The sequence below is a fragment of the Pipra filicauda genome, unplaced genomic scaffold, assembly GCF_003945595.2.
Source record: "Pipra filicauda isolate LSUMZ 115617 unplaced genomic scaffold, ASM394559v2 scaffold232_size1229904_pilon, whole genome shotgun sequence".
NCBI classification, from domain to species: Eukaryota; Metazoa; Chordata; class Aves; order Passeriformes; family Pipridae; genus Pipra; species Pipra filicauda.
Window position 1 is genome coordinate 982,395 of NW_024104346.1, and position 15,922 is coordinate 998,316.

General features: G+C 70.7%; 1 protein-coding gene across 3 annotated transcripts; it reads left to right on the plus strand.

The window, feature by feature from the left end:
• Window positions 1-610: 610 nt before the first annotated feature.
• On the plus strand, window positions 611-15,432 carry MAP7D1 (MAP7 domain containing 1). Of its 3 annotated transcripts, none has more exons than XM_027719339.2 (18): window positions 611-955; window positions 7,041-7,700; window positions 7,807-7,875; window positions 8,447-8,610; window positions 8,944-9,058; window positions 10,712-10,822; window positions 12,152-12,274; window positions 12,404-12,546; window positions 12,653-12,786; window positions 12,877-13,196; window positions 13,272-13,446; window positions 13,512-13,662; window positions 13,946-14,050; window positions 14,153-14,206; window positions 14,312-14,369; window positions 14,463-14,580; window positions 14,653-14,843; window positions 14,918-15,432. In XM_027719339.2, the coding sequence occupies exons 1-18, from the start codon at window positions 898-900 to the stop codon at window positions 14,926-14,928; spliced, it is 2,760 nt and encodes a 919-aa protein (XP_027575140.2). In that variant the 5' UTR covers window positions 611-897; the 3' UTR covers window positions 14,929-15,432. The 3 variants fall into 3 exon arrangements, with proteins under 3 accessions (XP_027575140.2, XP_039237522.1, XP_039237521.1); XM_039381587.1 differs by lacking the exon at window positions 611-955 and adding an exon at window positions 2,433-2,669; XM_039381588.1 differs by lacking the exons at window positions 611-955; window positions 10,712-10,822 and adding an exon at window positions 2,381-2,669.
• Window positions 15,433-15,922: the final 490 nt, after the last annotated feature.

Below are 15,922 nucleotides of genomic sequence, written 5' to 3' on the forward strand. Positions count from 1 at the left end.
CCCGGTGAACCCGGGCACTGTGCAGGATGCCCAGAGCACACTGGCCACGTGGTGGACAAGGACGTGTCCTTGGCTCCTGCTGCCCCTTCAGAGCCTGAAGCCGCGTTCCTCCCACTGCTGGTGCTGCCCACGTACCCCCTTGTCCTGGCTGTGCCTCTGCCTGGGCAGGGACGGGGCAGCGTTCCCGGCCCATCCCCGATCCTTGCAGGCCAGGAGGGGTTTCACCCTGAGTGGGGCTGAGCCGAGGCCGCTGCTCCTGCCCGGGGGGCGGGAGAGGCCTCTGTTCTCTGCCGGTTCCCGGGGCAGGGGGGGATGCGGGGGGCAGCTGCGGGAGTGGGGGCAGCTGCTGGTGGTGACTAAGGCTCACGTGTGACGAGGAGGGGGAGCAGCAGCTCCAAGGCCTCTCGAGCAGCTGAGGTGGGGCTCGGGGACGGGAAATCGGCGTCCTTTTGGGGTGCCTGGGGCTGGGGCAGCTGGTCCCGTCGGCGCTGGCTGTGCATCCTGGGGCTGCCCGGGGCGGGCTGTGGCTGCTGCGGGGCCAGCGCTTCGCGGGCGACCGAAGCATCGTAAAATGTGTGTGCGAGCCCCAAAATCTGGGGGAGGCGGGGCTGGAGACGGGCGAGTTGCCGAGCAAAGCTGGGGGATGCTGTGCACCGCGGAGACCGGCGGCGGGGCAGGCCCGAGGCCGCGGTGACGGGCGCGGGGTCCCAGCCCCGGCTGCGGGAGGAGCGGCGCCGGGTCGGGGCTGCGGGGCCGCGCCTGGAGCCGGGGCGAGGCGGAGCATCCCCCGGCCGCTCCCCCCGGCCGGGGCCGCGGGGCCGGGGCGGGGAGCGCTGAGCGTCCTCCCCCGCGGGCCGGGGGGAGCGGGGCTGGGCCAGCCCCTGCGCCTGCCGCGCCATGGAGCGGAGCCGCGCCGGGCGGGAGCCGCAGCCCCGGCCCCAGCCCCAGCCCCTCGGTAAGGATTCGCGGCGGCACCGCCTCCGGTACCGGCTCCGGTGGGCGCCCGGGGCCCCCTCCCGCCCCGCGGGGCCGCGGGAAGCTGGGGTGCGGGATGCGGCCGGGAGGGTGCGGGATGCGGCCCGGGGGTGCGGGATGCGGCCCGGGGGTGCGGGGTCCGCCGGGGGCGCGGGATGGGGCCGGCGGTGCCGGCGGGGATGCGGCGGCCGCCTGGCCCGCGGGATGCGGCGGAGCGGAGCGGGGCGGCGGCCCGGGGCGGCGGTGGAGGAGCCGCGGGGGGAAAACGCGCTGTCGGGGCCGGGGCGGCTTCCCGGGAGGGACAAAGCCCGGGCACGGCCCTTCCATCTTGGGGTGGGCCGTGGCGGCCCCGGCCCCGCCGCCGGGGGGGTGCGGGGGGGCTGCCCTTGGGGAGCCCCCGGCTCGTCCCCGCCGGCCGGTGGGCGATGCCCCCCGTGGGAGGCACCCGCTGCCCCCCGCCCGCCCGGGGCCGCCCCCGCCCCGCCGCGTGGACTCGGGGCTCGTCCCGGCAGGGCCGGTCCCGCTGCCCCGGGATGAACCGGGAGGGCGGCGGCGGCGGCGGGGCCGCGCTCGGGGCCGGGGCCGGGGCCGGGGCCGGGGCTGGCGCTGCCTCCCGGGGCTCCAGCGCAGCTCTCGCTGTGACTAAGCAGAGCTCCGCGGCCGAGCCGCTTCCCACCGCGGGAGGAAGAGCAGAGGCGGCTCCCCTCCCCCTCGGCCCCGGTGCTCCATCGCCCACGGCCCTGGCCCGCGGAAAGGGAGGGATGGCGGGAGGAGCGGGATGGCTGCGGCTCCCGGCGATGCTGAAAACCGGAGACTCCTGCACCAACCGGCCACCGGTCCCGGCATCGCTGCCCGAACGACGCGTCCTGCGCCAGACATGTTGTCTGAGCCCCGCTCGCCGCCTTCCCACCCGCCGTGCCCTGCCCGCTCGACGCGGCGCTGCCCCGGGACCAGGGCTGGCTGCTCCCGGCCACCCTGGTCCCCCCACACACCCCCAGGGTGGGTCGCTGGCAGCTCTAGCGCGAGCAGAGGATGGTGATAGAGCAGCATGGGCGGTTTTGCACCATGTCCTTCTTCAAGGACCATCCGTGACTCGTCCCATGTGGGCGACCCGTGTGGCTGGGCAGCCCTGGCTGCTCCCTGTCTTGCCACCCAGTGCTCTGGCTCCCCTGGTGTGCCGTGTCCTGGCTGCCAGTGGGGACGGGATTTCACTCCCAGGACCGGGTCCCACCGTGGTGTGGGGTAGCCAGTGGCACTGAAGGCCAAGAAGTCACAAAGGGCATTGAGGGCAGGGTGTGACCCTGTGGAGCAGCCCAGGTGGGCAGTGGACACGGCAGGCAGAAGGACGAGGACCAAGGCAGGGAGCAGGCAGGGGTCTGTTCTTATCCAGATTTCCCCTGGCTTCTCCAACCCTTCTCCTGGCACGGCAGAGAGGGAGGGTGAGCTGGTTGCCCGCCAGCGCCTGTGTTTGGGAGCAGCAGCTCGGGAGCTCTCCCAGTGCGGGAGCCACTCTGTGAAACCGTCAGAGCAACGTGATGCGACGTGCGGAGCGGTGATGTGACAGTCCCGTGGTGCCATGTCCAAAATAGTTAGCACAGCTCTCGCTCCTCGGAGGGCTCCAAGCAGGGCAGGGCAGGGCAACACCACGGGCAGCCTGCCGGGAGCGGAGCAGGATCCTGCACGGCCCAGCCCTGGTAGGTGCTGCATCCGCGTTGTGAGGCACAGGCCCTATTTCTTGGGGGGTGCTGAGCACCTGCTCCCTGCAGGGCTGGATCCCATGCCCTGCCTTCCAGCCAGGTTTCTGTTTTCCCAGCGTGATGCTAGCAGACAGGTTCTCAGGACCGTGGCTGGGCCGGCTGCCCTTGGCACTGACGGTGCCACACGGGTCACCCCAAGGACGAGGGCACCTCCTGTCGCCACTGCTGCTGTGCCCAGATGGATGGTGGGCAGGTGTTCCTGCCCCTGCCCTCGGGCTGTTTGGGGCTGTGCCGTGACCACAGTCATAGTTTGCTCTGGGGGTGCTGGGGTGCAGCAGCGGCTCCAGCTCTTTCCTCCATGTGTATTTTAAACCCTGGAAACCCCCCAGCAGCTCCGGCTGTGCTCTGGCCACAAGATCCCAAGTTCCCCTTGTTGCTCTCCAGCTCGGCACGTCACCACCGGCTCGGCTGTGCCGTGGGAGCTCAGCAGCCTCTGCCACAGCCCAGGGGTTGGTGCAGTTCCCCCATGGCTGCTCCCCACACCCCCATCCCAGAGCCTGACAGGGCATGGGCCTGGGAAAGGGGGGCTGGATGCCCCTTCCTTCTGCCTGGCACCCACCACGGGCACCTGGCTGTGCCCTCCCAGCTGCCCTGCTGCCTGTGCCTCTCCTGCCCTGCTCCAGCCTGTCCCCAGAGGCCTGTCCCCGAAGCGACGCTGTGGGCACTGGTGGGGCACTGCGGGCTGATGCTTGACCTACCCTGGTGCTGCCGTCTGTGTTTCGCTGGCTCCAGGCTGGCGGGGTGAGGAGCCAGCCTTGGGGGACAGTGCCCGTGTGCCCGGGGACAGGCTGTGGGTGACTGTCCCTTGGGGGACGGGGTGTCATTGCCGATGGTGGCTGCCAGGGTGGCACTGGCTGCCCCCGAGGTCGGGGCTGCTGGCATTGTCTGCGTCTCCCTGCCCGGGCGTGTGAGCCGGGACCGAGGGTGTGTGTCAGTGCTGTGCCTGCAGACAGGACATGCTGGGGACGTGTTGGGGACGTGCCAGGGACCTGCCAGGGACATGTTAAGGGCACTTGCTCACTGCCCTGTCATCCAGGTGTGAGGGGTGCTGCATCACAGGCAGGGCTCAGCCCCAAGGCACATCCGAGACAGGTTGAGGCAGGAGTGGGATAAGGGGCAGTGCCAGCACTTGGAGCACCCCCAGGGCGTGAAGCACCCCCCGGTGCACTCCACAGCACTCCGGTGGCCTCAGGTAGAGCAGACACCAGAACACAGAGAGCAATCCCTGCCCTGGGGCCACAGCTGCCTCCCTGCTTGGCACTGGGACCTGCTGGAAACAAGAGACCTTGGGACCCATCTTTTCTCTCCTCCGGGTGGCCATGGGGCTGCCATCGAGGTGGGGGAGGCAACTGAGCACATGGGTGTCCCCGTGGGCAGTGGGGAGCAGCCCTGCGGGGCCAGCGGGGACTCTCGGGGCTTGGGGTCCCCTTGGGGTCGTGTCCCTGGGCACGGCAGGGACTGGTGCAATGAGGGTGGCTGAGCACTGTGACACCAGCACCTCTGTGTGGCTTTGCAGGGGTCACCACTGACCCCCACTGCACCCACCAGCCCTGCTCTCCTCGCGCCCTCGGGGCAGAGGCGTGCCCTGGCCGATGCCCCCCGCCCCGCTGGGTGCCACACGTGGAGCAGCCCGTGGCGGCCCCGGCTGTGCCGTGGAGCAGGGACACGAGGACACGGAGCCGGGGGAAGCTGAGGTGACACGAGGTGGGTGCCCCCCCGTCCTCGTGGGCAGTGTCCCGCGGGGATGTGTGGCGGACGGTTAACGAGGGCCGCTGGTCCGAGCGGTGCCCGCGGGCCTCGATGTGCTCTCGCTTCACGGCACCGGCGATTTGCCTCCGCCTGGCTGAGCATCCCCGGCCATGTGCCGGCCGTGGGACCGCGCTGTGCCGGGCACGGCCCTGCTGGAGGTGCCGCTGCTGCTCGGTGGCACAAGCACTGGCACCAAAGGGACCCACGGGAGGGGCGGGATGGGCTGAGCACCGCGGCGTCGAGGGCAGCACCTCGCCCTGTGCCGGGCACCGCGCTGTCCCAGTGCCACAGCGGGACCGGTGCCGCCGTCCCAGTGGGGCCGGTGCCGCGCAGGCTCGCCGGGACCGGGGGCTGCGGGGCGGCCGTGCCTGCGTGTCTGGGGGGCCGGGAGCTAATCCCTGTGGAATGCCCCGGCCGGGGGAGAGGGGACGCCCGCACTGGGCGCAGGCAGCGTTGGGTTTCAGGGCAGCTGCCGCGCTGGAGCAGCGACAGGGACAGATGGCAGCAGGGCTGGCCCAGCCCCGCGCTGGGGGTCTTGGCCGTGCCTGGGGGTCTTGGCCGTGCCCACTGCCCTGCCCTGGCCACGGGTGCTGCTGTCTCTCCAGCCACCGGGGCAGGACGGATCCTGCCCAGGGCTCTGTGCCAGGCTGTGTGGTGTGGCACGAGGTACCCGCTGTCCCCTGCCAGTGCTCCCTGCACATCCGGGGCTCTGGCAGGTATTTCTGTCTGTTTGGAGGATCAACCTGGTGCTTTTTGCTTGGCCCCACAGGCTGGCTGCCACCCCAGTGCTCCTGGGGTCACCGCTCCCAGCTGGGACACAAGTGGTGCCACCCCATGTACCATCCTGGGATCTGGCACCTGGGGGCTGCCAAGCCCCGCTGCCTGCAGGTGCCAAGCCCTGGGGGGAGAGGGCAGGGGACCTCCTCAGCTGCAACCCCAGCACAGTCCCAGCCCTGCATCAGAGCAATGGCTGCCCCACAGGGCGCAGCACTGGGGACTTGGGATGTGCAGGATCGGGGCCAGGGGATGGGCCGGCTTCCTGCAGCAGAAAATACCCGGAAGGTCTGCGGGGGGGCCGGGGCTGGCTGTGTCCCCACAGAGCCCGGGGTGGGGGAACCCTGCTGGCACAGCCCCGGCCTGGGGAGCTGCAGCAGCACCTCAGCCCCTCCCATGGGACCTGTGGTGTGCCCATGCCTGAGCACAGGGGGGGCTGACGGTGCCTCCCTGGGCATCCTGGGCTGACCCTGGCTCATCTGGCACCGGCATGGGCTGGGTGAGGAGCCGTGGGGCGGGTGAGGAGCTGTGGGCTGGGTGAGGAACTGTGGGGTGGGTGAGGAACTGTGGGGTGGGTGAGGAGCCGTGGGGCGAGTGAGGAACTGTGGGGTGGGTGAGGAACTGTGGGGTGGGTGAGGAGCCGTGGGGTGGGTGAGGAGCTGTGGGCTGGGTGAGAAGCTGTGAGGTGGGTGAGGATGGCGCCGGCCGTGTTTGCAGAGCCCACACTTTGCCCCTCGCTGAGGGCTGTGGAGAGCTCTGCAAACACGGCTGAGCCAGCGTGTGACATCAGCCCACGGCGGGTGCTGGTCACTGGGGTCCTGCCATCCCACCCTCCAGAGCTGGGGGCTCACACTGCAGCAGTGCCAGTGGGGCTGGAGCTGGGTGTCCTGGGATGGGTTGGGCATCATTCCAGGCAGGAGTGATGGCACTGCCCGCTGCGTGGGGTTGGGACCCTGGCACGTGCTGGAAGGTTTGTTTGCAGAGGGCTGATAACTGATAACGGGGGCTGGGGGAGCCACCACTGCTGTGGTTACCGTGGGCAGCTGTGACACACCCACTCCCGCAGAGGGCACGTGCCACGGCCTCACCGGGCGCTGTCGGTGTGTTGGCACATGCAGCAGCTCCCTCGGGGTCCCCCAGGGCTGGCCAGGATGGGGGGCGATCCCCCCTGGGGGGCATAGAGTGGCCCTGTGCCCCCCTGGCCCCGCGCAGGGAGGGGGCTGCGTTGCTGCGGCCTCGTGTGCATTCCTGGGCCGTGAGTTCATGGCTGCGGGTCCAGTGGGGGCCGTGGGACGGTGACGTCAGGGGGCCCGCGCCCATCCTGCCTCTGCCGTGCTGCCAGGGCCGGCGGAAGCCCCTCCATCCTCCTCCTCAGGGGAGAGCAGAGGGGTCCCCGTGCCTGTGGAGGGTCTCTGGCCCCACGTCCCCCCACAGCAGGGCTGAGTGGCAGCTGCCGGGGGATGAAGGGCAGCTTTGTGGTGGCAGTGCCTGGCAGAGCCCGGCCGGTCCCTCTGTGCATTGTGTGCCCAGCGCCTGGCACCCACCCCAGGTGCCCCCCAGGATGGGGGCAGCAGCAGCAGGGCTTAGGTGGGGGTCTCACTGCCTTCCAGAGGGGATCCCAGGGACCAGCCCTAGCCCCCGTGGCCAGGGACAGCCTTGCTCCTGAGGGCTGTGTTTGGGGAGGACAGGGCTGTGCCCCCCCAGAGGGCTCTGCCCGGGGAGGACGACTCTGCCCCAGGCTCCCCCACTGAGAGACTGTTCTGTTCTGCTCTGCCCCCATTGCAGGGAAGCCACCATCCCCGATGGGAGACAGCGTGGCCCCCCCCTCCTCGCCGCCCCCCTCGCCCGGGGATGCCCTGCAGAGAGAGCGCAGCCCCCCCCAGCGCGACCGGCCCGTCCCTCCAGACGTCGTCCCCTCCGAAAGGACCGTCCCACCCGTCCCTGCAGCCGTCACCCCCTCCGAAAAGACCATCTTGCCCACCCCTGGAGCCGTGCCCCCCTCCCAGCAGCCCGTGTGCCCCCCAGCCGTGATGCCCCCCTGCGAGAGCAGCCCCCCGCAGCGTGACCGTCCCGTCCCTCCAGCCGTGACACCGTCAGGACAGCCCGTGTCCCCCAGCCCTGTGGCCGTGGCCCCCTCAGCAGAGAGTGTCCCCCCCTGGCGTGACCAGGCCCCCCCCGGGCCCCCCAAGCCCCCTGGGACGGAGCACCCCAAAGCAGAGGTGTCACCCCACGCCCCCAAGCAGCCGAGCCCTGTCCACGCTGCCACCCCGTGCCCGGTGGAGACGCTGCCCCCCAGGAGCCAGACCCCAGCCCCAGCTGCTGGGGAAGGGGCTCCCCCTGATGCCAAGAGCCCCCCGGGTGCCACAGCCGGGCCCTCAAAGGACGTGACCCCCCGGAGCGACCGCCCCTCACCATCCCCTGCCGCCAGCTCCCGGCCCAAGCAAGGTGGGTGCCAGTGGGGTTGGGGTGCTCTGGTGATGCTGCAGCCCGCGGGCACTGCTCAATGCCCACGGGGGCCAGGCGATATCCTGACAGTGTCTCCCCACTGCAGATGCCCAGAAAGCCCAGGCAAGGCACAAGCAGGCGAAGGAGCGGCGTGAGGAGCGGGCCAAGTACCTGGGTATGGGGCTGGGGAGCAGAGGGGGCTGCGGGGTGGGAGGGAAAGTGGATGGGGGGAGGCAGGGGCTAAAGGAGCTTTGCCGGGTCATGGGCAATCCCATTAGCTGTGAGGGGCTGAGCCCGAGCGGGCGCTGCAGTGCCGGCAGCTCTGCCTCCCCAGCACGGCGCTGACCCCCTGGCACACGGGTGCCCCCCGGTCTGTGCAGGTCCATCAGCTCGGTGCCCAGCTCTGCCATGTGCAGGCAGCCCCAGGCAGCCCCAGGCAGCCCCGCAGTGGCTCGGGGCGCCGGGCGAGCGGGGCCCCCGCGTGCACATGGGGCCTCCTTGTCCCCGCGCTCTTTCCACCCTCATTCCCCCATTGTTCACCGCGCGGCTCGGCGGGCTCCCGGCGGGCTCCCGGCCTCCCTTTTGTCCTGGCCCAAACCCCTCCCTCGCTGGCCGGCCGGCCGCGATGCCGCCGCGTGCCCGGGCCACGGCCGCCCCACGGCCCCGCGCCACCGGCTCGGGCACGCGGCCCCACCACGGGGCTGCCCAGGGCTGTGCCTCGGGTGCGACCCCGCTGCCCCCCGCAGCTGCCAAGAGGGTGCTGTGGCTGGAGAAGGAGGAGAAGGCCCGGCTGCTGCGGGAGAAGCAGCTGGAGGAGCGGCGCAAACGGCTGGAGGAGCAGCGGCTGCGGGCGGAGAAGCGCCGGGCGGTCCTGGAGGAGCGGCAGAGGCAGAAGCTGGAGAAGAACAAGGTGGGAATGGGGGTCATGGTGTAGCGGGCGGGGGGGCTGGGGCGGCACATGAGATGTGATCCCTGTGGAGTCCTTATGGCTCCAGCAGTGCTTTGGGAGATGCTTCGTTAGCCCTTTGGGAGCTGCCCACTGTGGCTGTCCTCTGCTGTGCCCATCCTTCACGGTGCAAAGCCTCCGTGGTGCCCTGCTCCTTGGCACATGTGCCCTGGCCAGGGTGGGCGTCGCTGCCCAGTTTCCCTCCGAGCACCCCATCGCTGCGATGGCCTCACGCCGGGAGGCTCCGGCCGGTCCCTGCTCTGCTCCGGGCTCATCCCGTCCCTCTCCCTCGGGCAGGAGCGCTACGAGGCAGCGATCCAGCGGTCGGCCAAGAAGACGTGGGCAGAGATCCGGCAGCAGCGCTGGTCCTGGGCTGGGGCCCTGCACCACGGCTCCCCCGCACACAAGGACGGTGAGTGCCGGGCCGGGCGCGGGCACCAGGGACGCCGCGGCTCCGCCGGACCCTCACACCCAGCGCGGCCCCCCTGCAGTGGGGTCACACTGACGTCACCCCGGGCTGTGCCGGGGACCCGCGGGGTCCCGTGGCTTTTCCCTGCTCTGGTGGGGAGGGGTGTGAGCCGGAGGCCGTGCATCACGGTCCCTGCTCTTCACAGGGATGTGTTGAGGGGCAGCCCTGGCTGCCTTGGAATGCTGTGGCCATGCTGCCGGGTCTCCAGCAGCTGTGGGGAGCCAGGCAGGGGCTGTGGAGCTGTGCAAGGCTTCTGCAGGCTCCGACTGGGGTCTGTGCTGTGGTGTGTCCCTTTGTGCCCCAGCTGGGTGGGGGCAGCGCTGGCCCCTCCAGCTCCAGTGACCGTGGGGGTGACCGTGGCCATGTGTGTGGCCGCAGAAGGTGGCCCCGCTCCTTAGGGGCTCCTCAGGGACACCCCGAGCAATTAGGCACCAGGGTTGGGCATGTGGAGGTCTCCACTCGTCCCTGACTGCTGAGGGTACAGGGCTGTGCTGGCAGGTGCTGGCACTATGTGGCAAGGATGGTGACAGAGAGGGGAGTGCTGTGTCCCCAGGGTCTGTCTGCCCACCGTGGGGTGGCTGTGGTGGCCATGGCTGTACCTGGTGGGGCTGTGTGCAGGTGTTGTGTTCCTGGCTGTACCTGGCCAGGCTGTGTACAGGCGTTGTGTGCCAGGCTCTGTGTACGGGCACCATGTGCCACGTGTGTGCAGGCGTGTGCCCGGCTGTAGCTGGTGGGGCTGTGTGTACAGGCACCATGTTCTGGGTACACCTGTCCAGGTGCCGTGTGTGGCACACTCGGGGACAGCCCCGTGTGTCTGTGGTGCAACACCCAGCAGGGTCTGGCAAGAGGACACCTTCCCCTGCCACCTCCTGCAGGGGTGCACTGCCAGAGTTGCTGCCAGCTCTGACTCACCCATGTCCCACCTCCACCAGCCCAGAGCTTCCCTGGCTGTTTTGTCCAGAGGAGCCTGGCCAGACTGGGGAGATCCCAGCACTCTGTGGAGGTGCTGCCAGCCACCAGCACCCTCTTGGCACTGCCATACTGACCCAGCACCAGTGTGATGTTGTCTTGTGTCTGTCTGGACCTCACCCTGCTCCCCCAGGGTGGCTGCTTGCCATGCCGCCGAGGTCTCTGGTCACCCTGCTCCCGATTGCCAGGACTGTTTTTGGGGAGACTGTCGTAGCATGGTTCAGGAGCCGCCCTGCCTCCCCAGGGATGAGATCCCTGCATGATCCCAGCATGACCCTGTGGGGTTCGGACACTGCCATGACGAATGCCAGTGCTGTGTGTCATGTCCCCAGACACCAGCGTCTCCTGCCATTTCCCTGGATTCCAGCATCTCCTGCCCCACTCTGTGCCGTGTCCCCGGATTCCAGCATCTCCTGCCCCACTCTGTGCCGTGTCCTTGGACTCCAGCATCTCCCCTGGCCCCACTCTGTGCCGTGTCCTTGGACTCCAGCATCTCCCCTGGCCCCACTCTGTGCCGTGTCCTCCCGCTCCCACCCCAGTGCCCCAGCACAGCCGTGCATGCTGCATGTGGGGGGCCTGGCCCCGGCCCCGGGACCTTAATGCCCTTGTGTCTTTTCCCTCCTCCAGGTGCGAGCCGGTGCTCGGTGTCCGCTGTAAACCTCCCCAAACACGTCGACTCTATAATCAACAAGCGGCTCTCCAAATCCTCCGCCACCCTCTGGAACTCTCCCAGTAGAAGTAAGAGCCCTTTGCGTTTGCCCCAGCGCAGGGGGCACAGCCCAGTCCCCGCCCAGCGCTGGGGACCCCCAGGGCCAGGGTCCCCCGTCCCCAGGTGCCCGCGGAGAGAGGAGAAGCCGTTTGCTGTTGGCAGGAGGAGGCTGGAGCCGGCCGGCGGCTCCTTGAGGCTGCGCAGGCTGGGAAAAGGAGGAGGAGGAGGAGGAGCAGCTGGGTGCTGGCAGCCCCATGAGGCGCCAGGATGGGAATGGGAGCCTGGCTCCCTGCCCCAGGGCAGCTCTGGTGGGTGCAGGTGCAGCCACAGAGGGGCTGCCTGTCATCGACCCGCCCGGGGCCGGGCAAGGGCTCCTGGGGCTGGTGCCACGGAGCGCCGTGGCCGTGGTGCTGCAAGGTCGTCCCGGCCCTGGGAGTGCTGCCCAAGGCCGCGGCTGTGCCGGAGGGATGTGTCCAGCGCCGGGGCTGTTGTGTTTCGGGGTTGCCTGGAGATGGGCGCCTTCCCAGCCGGGTATAAATAGCCAGAGCAGCTGAGGCGGGCGGCGGTGACACAGCAGCTCCCACCGCCCCGTGCTGGGGCTCGGCCCAGGAGCAGCACCCAGGGGCTGCCGGCACCGCCCGGGCGGGAGCAGCATCTCCCTGGGCCGCTGCCAGACCTGCCACCCTGTCCCCCTGTGGCACCCCTGGCTCTGTGCTCTCCCCTCCCGTGCGCCGTGGGGTGTTTGGTGCTGGTGACAGGCACTGGAGGACAGCCAGGACAGCCCTGTGCCCAGCTGAGCCAGTAGTGTGGCTGGAGGTTCCTTGGGTGCCGTGAGCCTGGCCTGGCTCCTGCGGCACACTCGGTGATTCGGCACAGCTCCCGTGGGGTGAGGGCACACTGCGGTGTCCCCACAGCAGCTGGCACGTGCCAAGGCTTCGGTCACACAGGGCAGGGGCATGGGGGGTACACGCCATCGCCGAGCACAAGGAGAGGGCACAGTGGAGGGGCTGGAGTCACCAGAGTGGCACATGGTCCTGTGGGTACGTGGTGACTGGGGTGTCTGCGGGACACAGGGGCACCACTGTCGTCCTACCACAGCGCCGTCCCACGGATGCCCAGCTGCCCACACACACTTGTGCCCATGTGGCCCCTCGTCCTGCTCAGCTGTGGGGACCCTTCCAGCCATGTGGGGCCGTGGGGACCCCTCCCCAACACAGCCAAGCTCCGGGCACTCCTGGAACCACACACGTGCCCCGGCCTTGCCGCAGCCACACGGCTGTTCCCTCGCAGCGGAGGCCGTGGGGCTGGGATGGGGTCTGGGGGCTCAGGGTGCACTGATGGCCCCTCTCCCTCCCCAGACCGGAGCTTGCAGCTGAGCCCGTGGGAGAGCAGCATCGTGGACCGGCTGATGACGCCCACCCTGTCCTTCCTGGCGCGCAGCCGGAGCGCCGTGACGCTGGCTGGGAACGGCAAGGAGCAGGGTGAGCAGTGGAGGGGACAGGACATGCAGGTCCTGGCACAGACAGGGGAGTGGGACGAGGGAGTCTGGGGCCAGTGGGGAGCTGGTGTTGGTGCCGGCTCTGTCCTGACTGTGGTCACTCCTCCCCCAGTGCCCGTGTGCCCCCGCTCGGCCTCCGCCAGCCCCCTCAGCCCCTGCCACAACCACCGGCTGCCGCACCGGTGCTGGGAGCGGCGGAAGGCAGCCACCGCCAGCCCCGACGTGACGCCGCGCCGCAGGACCGAGCCCTCGCCCGTGAGTGCCACCTCTGTGGGGACCCCGGGGGTCACGGGGGCTCAGCTCCCAGCTGAGCCAAGCACCTGGGGCTGACACGGTCTCTGTCTGTCTCTGTCTGGAGCAGAAGAAGAAGGAGAAGAAGGAGAAGGACCGGGAGAACGCCAAGGAGCGCAGCGCCCTGTCCCGCGAGCGCAGCCTCAAGAAGCGGCAGTCGCTGCCGGCGGCACAGCCCCGGCTCCTGCCTGCGGCCGACAGCAGGTCGGGACCCCCCCACCGAGGCTGCCTGGCCCCCTGACCCCCCGGGGCCTGTCCCAACCCCAGTAACACCATATCCTGCTCTGTTTGCAGCCCGGGCCCCAAGAACCGTCCCTCGTCACCTGCCACCCCCAAGAACCGTCCCTCATCCCCTGCGACCCCCAAGAACCGTCCCTCGTCCCCTGCCACCCCCAAAGCCCGCCCAGCGTCCCCCAGCCCGGCCCTCGGCTCTCCCCACAAGCCTCCCCTGCCCCGCAGCACCCACTCCTCCCCCAAGGTGCGGGCCAGGGCGCGGGAGGAGCGGGGGGAGCAGGAGGGCCCGGCGAAGGCACGGGAGAGGAAGGAGGAGGAGCGGGGCCCGGCGCCCCCAGCCCTTCCCGAGCCCCCCAAGGTGCCCGCGGAGCCGACGGCAGGTGGGTACGGGGGGGTCGTGGGGCAGCGGGGACGGGGGGAGCCAGAGCAGCCCTAACTCTGCCCGCACCCTGCAGCCCCCCCAGCCCCTGCAGCCCCCGGCCCCGTGCCGGCCAGCCCCCCAGCCAGACCCCCCGCCGGCACCACGGACCGCGAGGAGGCCGCCCGGCTGCTGGCGGAGAAGCGGCGCCAGGCCCGGGAGCAGCGGGAGCGTGAGGAGCGGGAGCGCCGGGAGCAGGAGGAGCAGGAGAGGTGGGTGCTGCGCCCCTGGCCCCGGGCACGGCCCCCCTGCCGTGCTGAGGGCCCCCTTCCCGCAGGCGGGCGCAGGAGGAGCGGGCGGCCGAGGAGCAGAGCCGGAGGGAGGCCCTGGCACGGCGGAGGGACGAGGAGCGGCGGCTGCAGGAGGAGCGAGAGGCCCAGGAGAGAGCCCGGGCCGAGCGGGAGGAGACGGAGCGGCTGCAGAGACAGGTCGGGGGGACAGGGTGGGGGGTGAGGGGCTGCAGGGGACAGGGAGGAAGGCAGGGATGGGGGGTGAAGGCAGGGATGGGGGGTGAAGGCAGGGATGGGGGGTGAAGGCAGGGATGCTCGTCTGGTTCCTTCTCCAGTGGGATGCAGGGGTGAGGACCAGCCCAGCCCCTCAACGCCCAGGGTGGCAGCCTGTCCCCACTGTCCCTGCCCAGTCCCCACTGTCCTTGCCCTTTCCCAGCCCTCCCTGCCCTGTCTCACCCGCCCCTGCCCTGCCCTGGCACAGAGGGAAGAGGCCGAGGCGAGGGCACGGGAAGAGGCCGAGCGGCAGCGCCTGGAGAGGGAGAAGCACTTCCAGCGTGAGGAGCAGGAGCGGCTGGAGAGGAAGAAGGTGAGGGCTGGGAGCACCCCTGGGTGCAGGGCACAGCAGGGCGTTCCCTGGAGGGGGTCCTGCCTGGCACCAGGGCCGTGTGTGACCCCGCTGTGCCCGCAGCGCCTGGAGGAGATCATGAAGAGGACGCGCAAGTCGGACGCAGCGGATGCCAAGGTGGGGGCCTGTCCCCTGTCCCGAGGTGCTGGGGACATGGGGGGCTGTGCAGAGCCCCCCTGCCTGCAGCCCCCACTGCCCCTCACGGCCCTGCTGTCCCTGCAGAAGAAGGAGGACAAGAAGGTGGTGAACGGCAAAGCCGCCGAGCAGGAGGATGCCCCAGGTGCGTGGGCACCTCAGGGTGCCGGGGGTCCTGCTCCCCCCAGCCCTGCTGGGGCCCAGGCTGGGGCTGAGCGGGGCTCTGTGACCCCCCCAGGCCGTGAGAAGCACCCGGGGCCGATCCCGAAGGCGGAGGAGCTGCCAGAGACGGAGCCGCCGAGCGCGGGGACACCGGGGGGCACGAAGGGCCTGGCGGGCGAGGGGCTGCAGCCGAGGTGAGCGCGGGGACGCCGGGGGGGCGGGGGGGCAGCGGGGCCCAGGTGACCCCAGCCCTCCGTCCCCCACAGCGCCAAGGAGGCGGCGGCCCTGGTGAATGGCGTCCAGCCCGGCAAGCACGAGAACGGCTTCACGGGCACCGAGGGCCCCAAGGAGCTGCGGGACCTCCCTCACCACGGCGGCAGCCCCGGCAGCATCATCCCCTTCGGCGACAAGGAGCCCTTCCTCAAGCAGGCCGTGGTGAAGCCCCCGCAGGTGACAGGTGAGCGGCAGGAGGGTGGTGGGGGTCAGCGCTGTGCCCGCCCGGGGCTCACCCCGCGCTCTCCCTGCCCACAGAGGTGCTGTGAGGGCCTGGCCGACACCCCCACGGGGCCACCACCCGCACCCTGAGTCCGCCTGGACCCGGAGCTGCCGTCACAGCACGACCCTCGCTGCTCCCCCGGGGGGCTGCGGGACCCCCCGGCGGGGACACCTGGCTCCTCTCTCTCTGTCCTCGTTTTTATTTCGTTTTGTTGGTTTTTTATTTTTATTTTAAACATGCACCTTATCAGACTGACAGCCCACCCCCGCAGCCCACCGGAGCCGCCCCAGACGTGTGGTGTAATGATGTAGTTATTTAACTCGCTGGGTACAACGTCTGTGAATACTGTAAATAGAGCCGGCCGGGCGTGGGGATGCCCCGGGGGGAGCTCGGGGTGGGGGGGTCACAGCTCCCCATCCCCACGTGTGTCCCCCCGCATGTCTGTGTGCCCGGTGCCCCCGGGCCCGGCCGGCACCACGCTGCTCTGTGCCCTTGTGACAGTGTTATTGCATCCAGACAACCTTTGCCAACAATAAAAGTGGACAATGCCCGTGTCGTGCCTCGTTGCGTCCGGGGAAGGGCAGGGCCGGGCTGGGCGCTCTCCAGGCCGCCGGCAGCAGCAGGGCGGGTTCGCCCCCGTGCCCCAGGCTCGCCCCCAGCACTACCCACTCGCCAATGGCTCCGTCTCGGGGCTGGGGGTGCTCGTCCCCGCGGCTCCACATGCCCAGCAGGGCCCTGCACCCTCTGCACGTGGGACAAAAGGGGAGCGCGAGGCCGGGCAAAGAAACGCCCCGCAGACCCCGGGGGCGCAGGAGGCCGGGCCGGGCGGGGCAGCCCCGGCACCGCCCCCGCCGCCATTTCCCGCTCCCCCCTCCCGGAAGTGCCGCTCCCTCCGCGGCGCCGCGGGGCGGAGGCGGAAGGTGCGGCGCATGACGCACGCGGGGTGCGCCGGGAGCTGTAGTGCGGTGGCGCCGGCGGGCAGCGGGAGCGCGGCGGGGGCCGGACTACGATTCCCGGCGGCCCCCGCGGTGCGGGCAGCG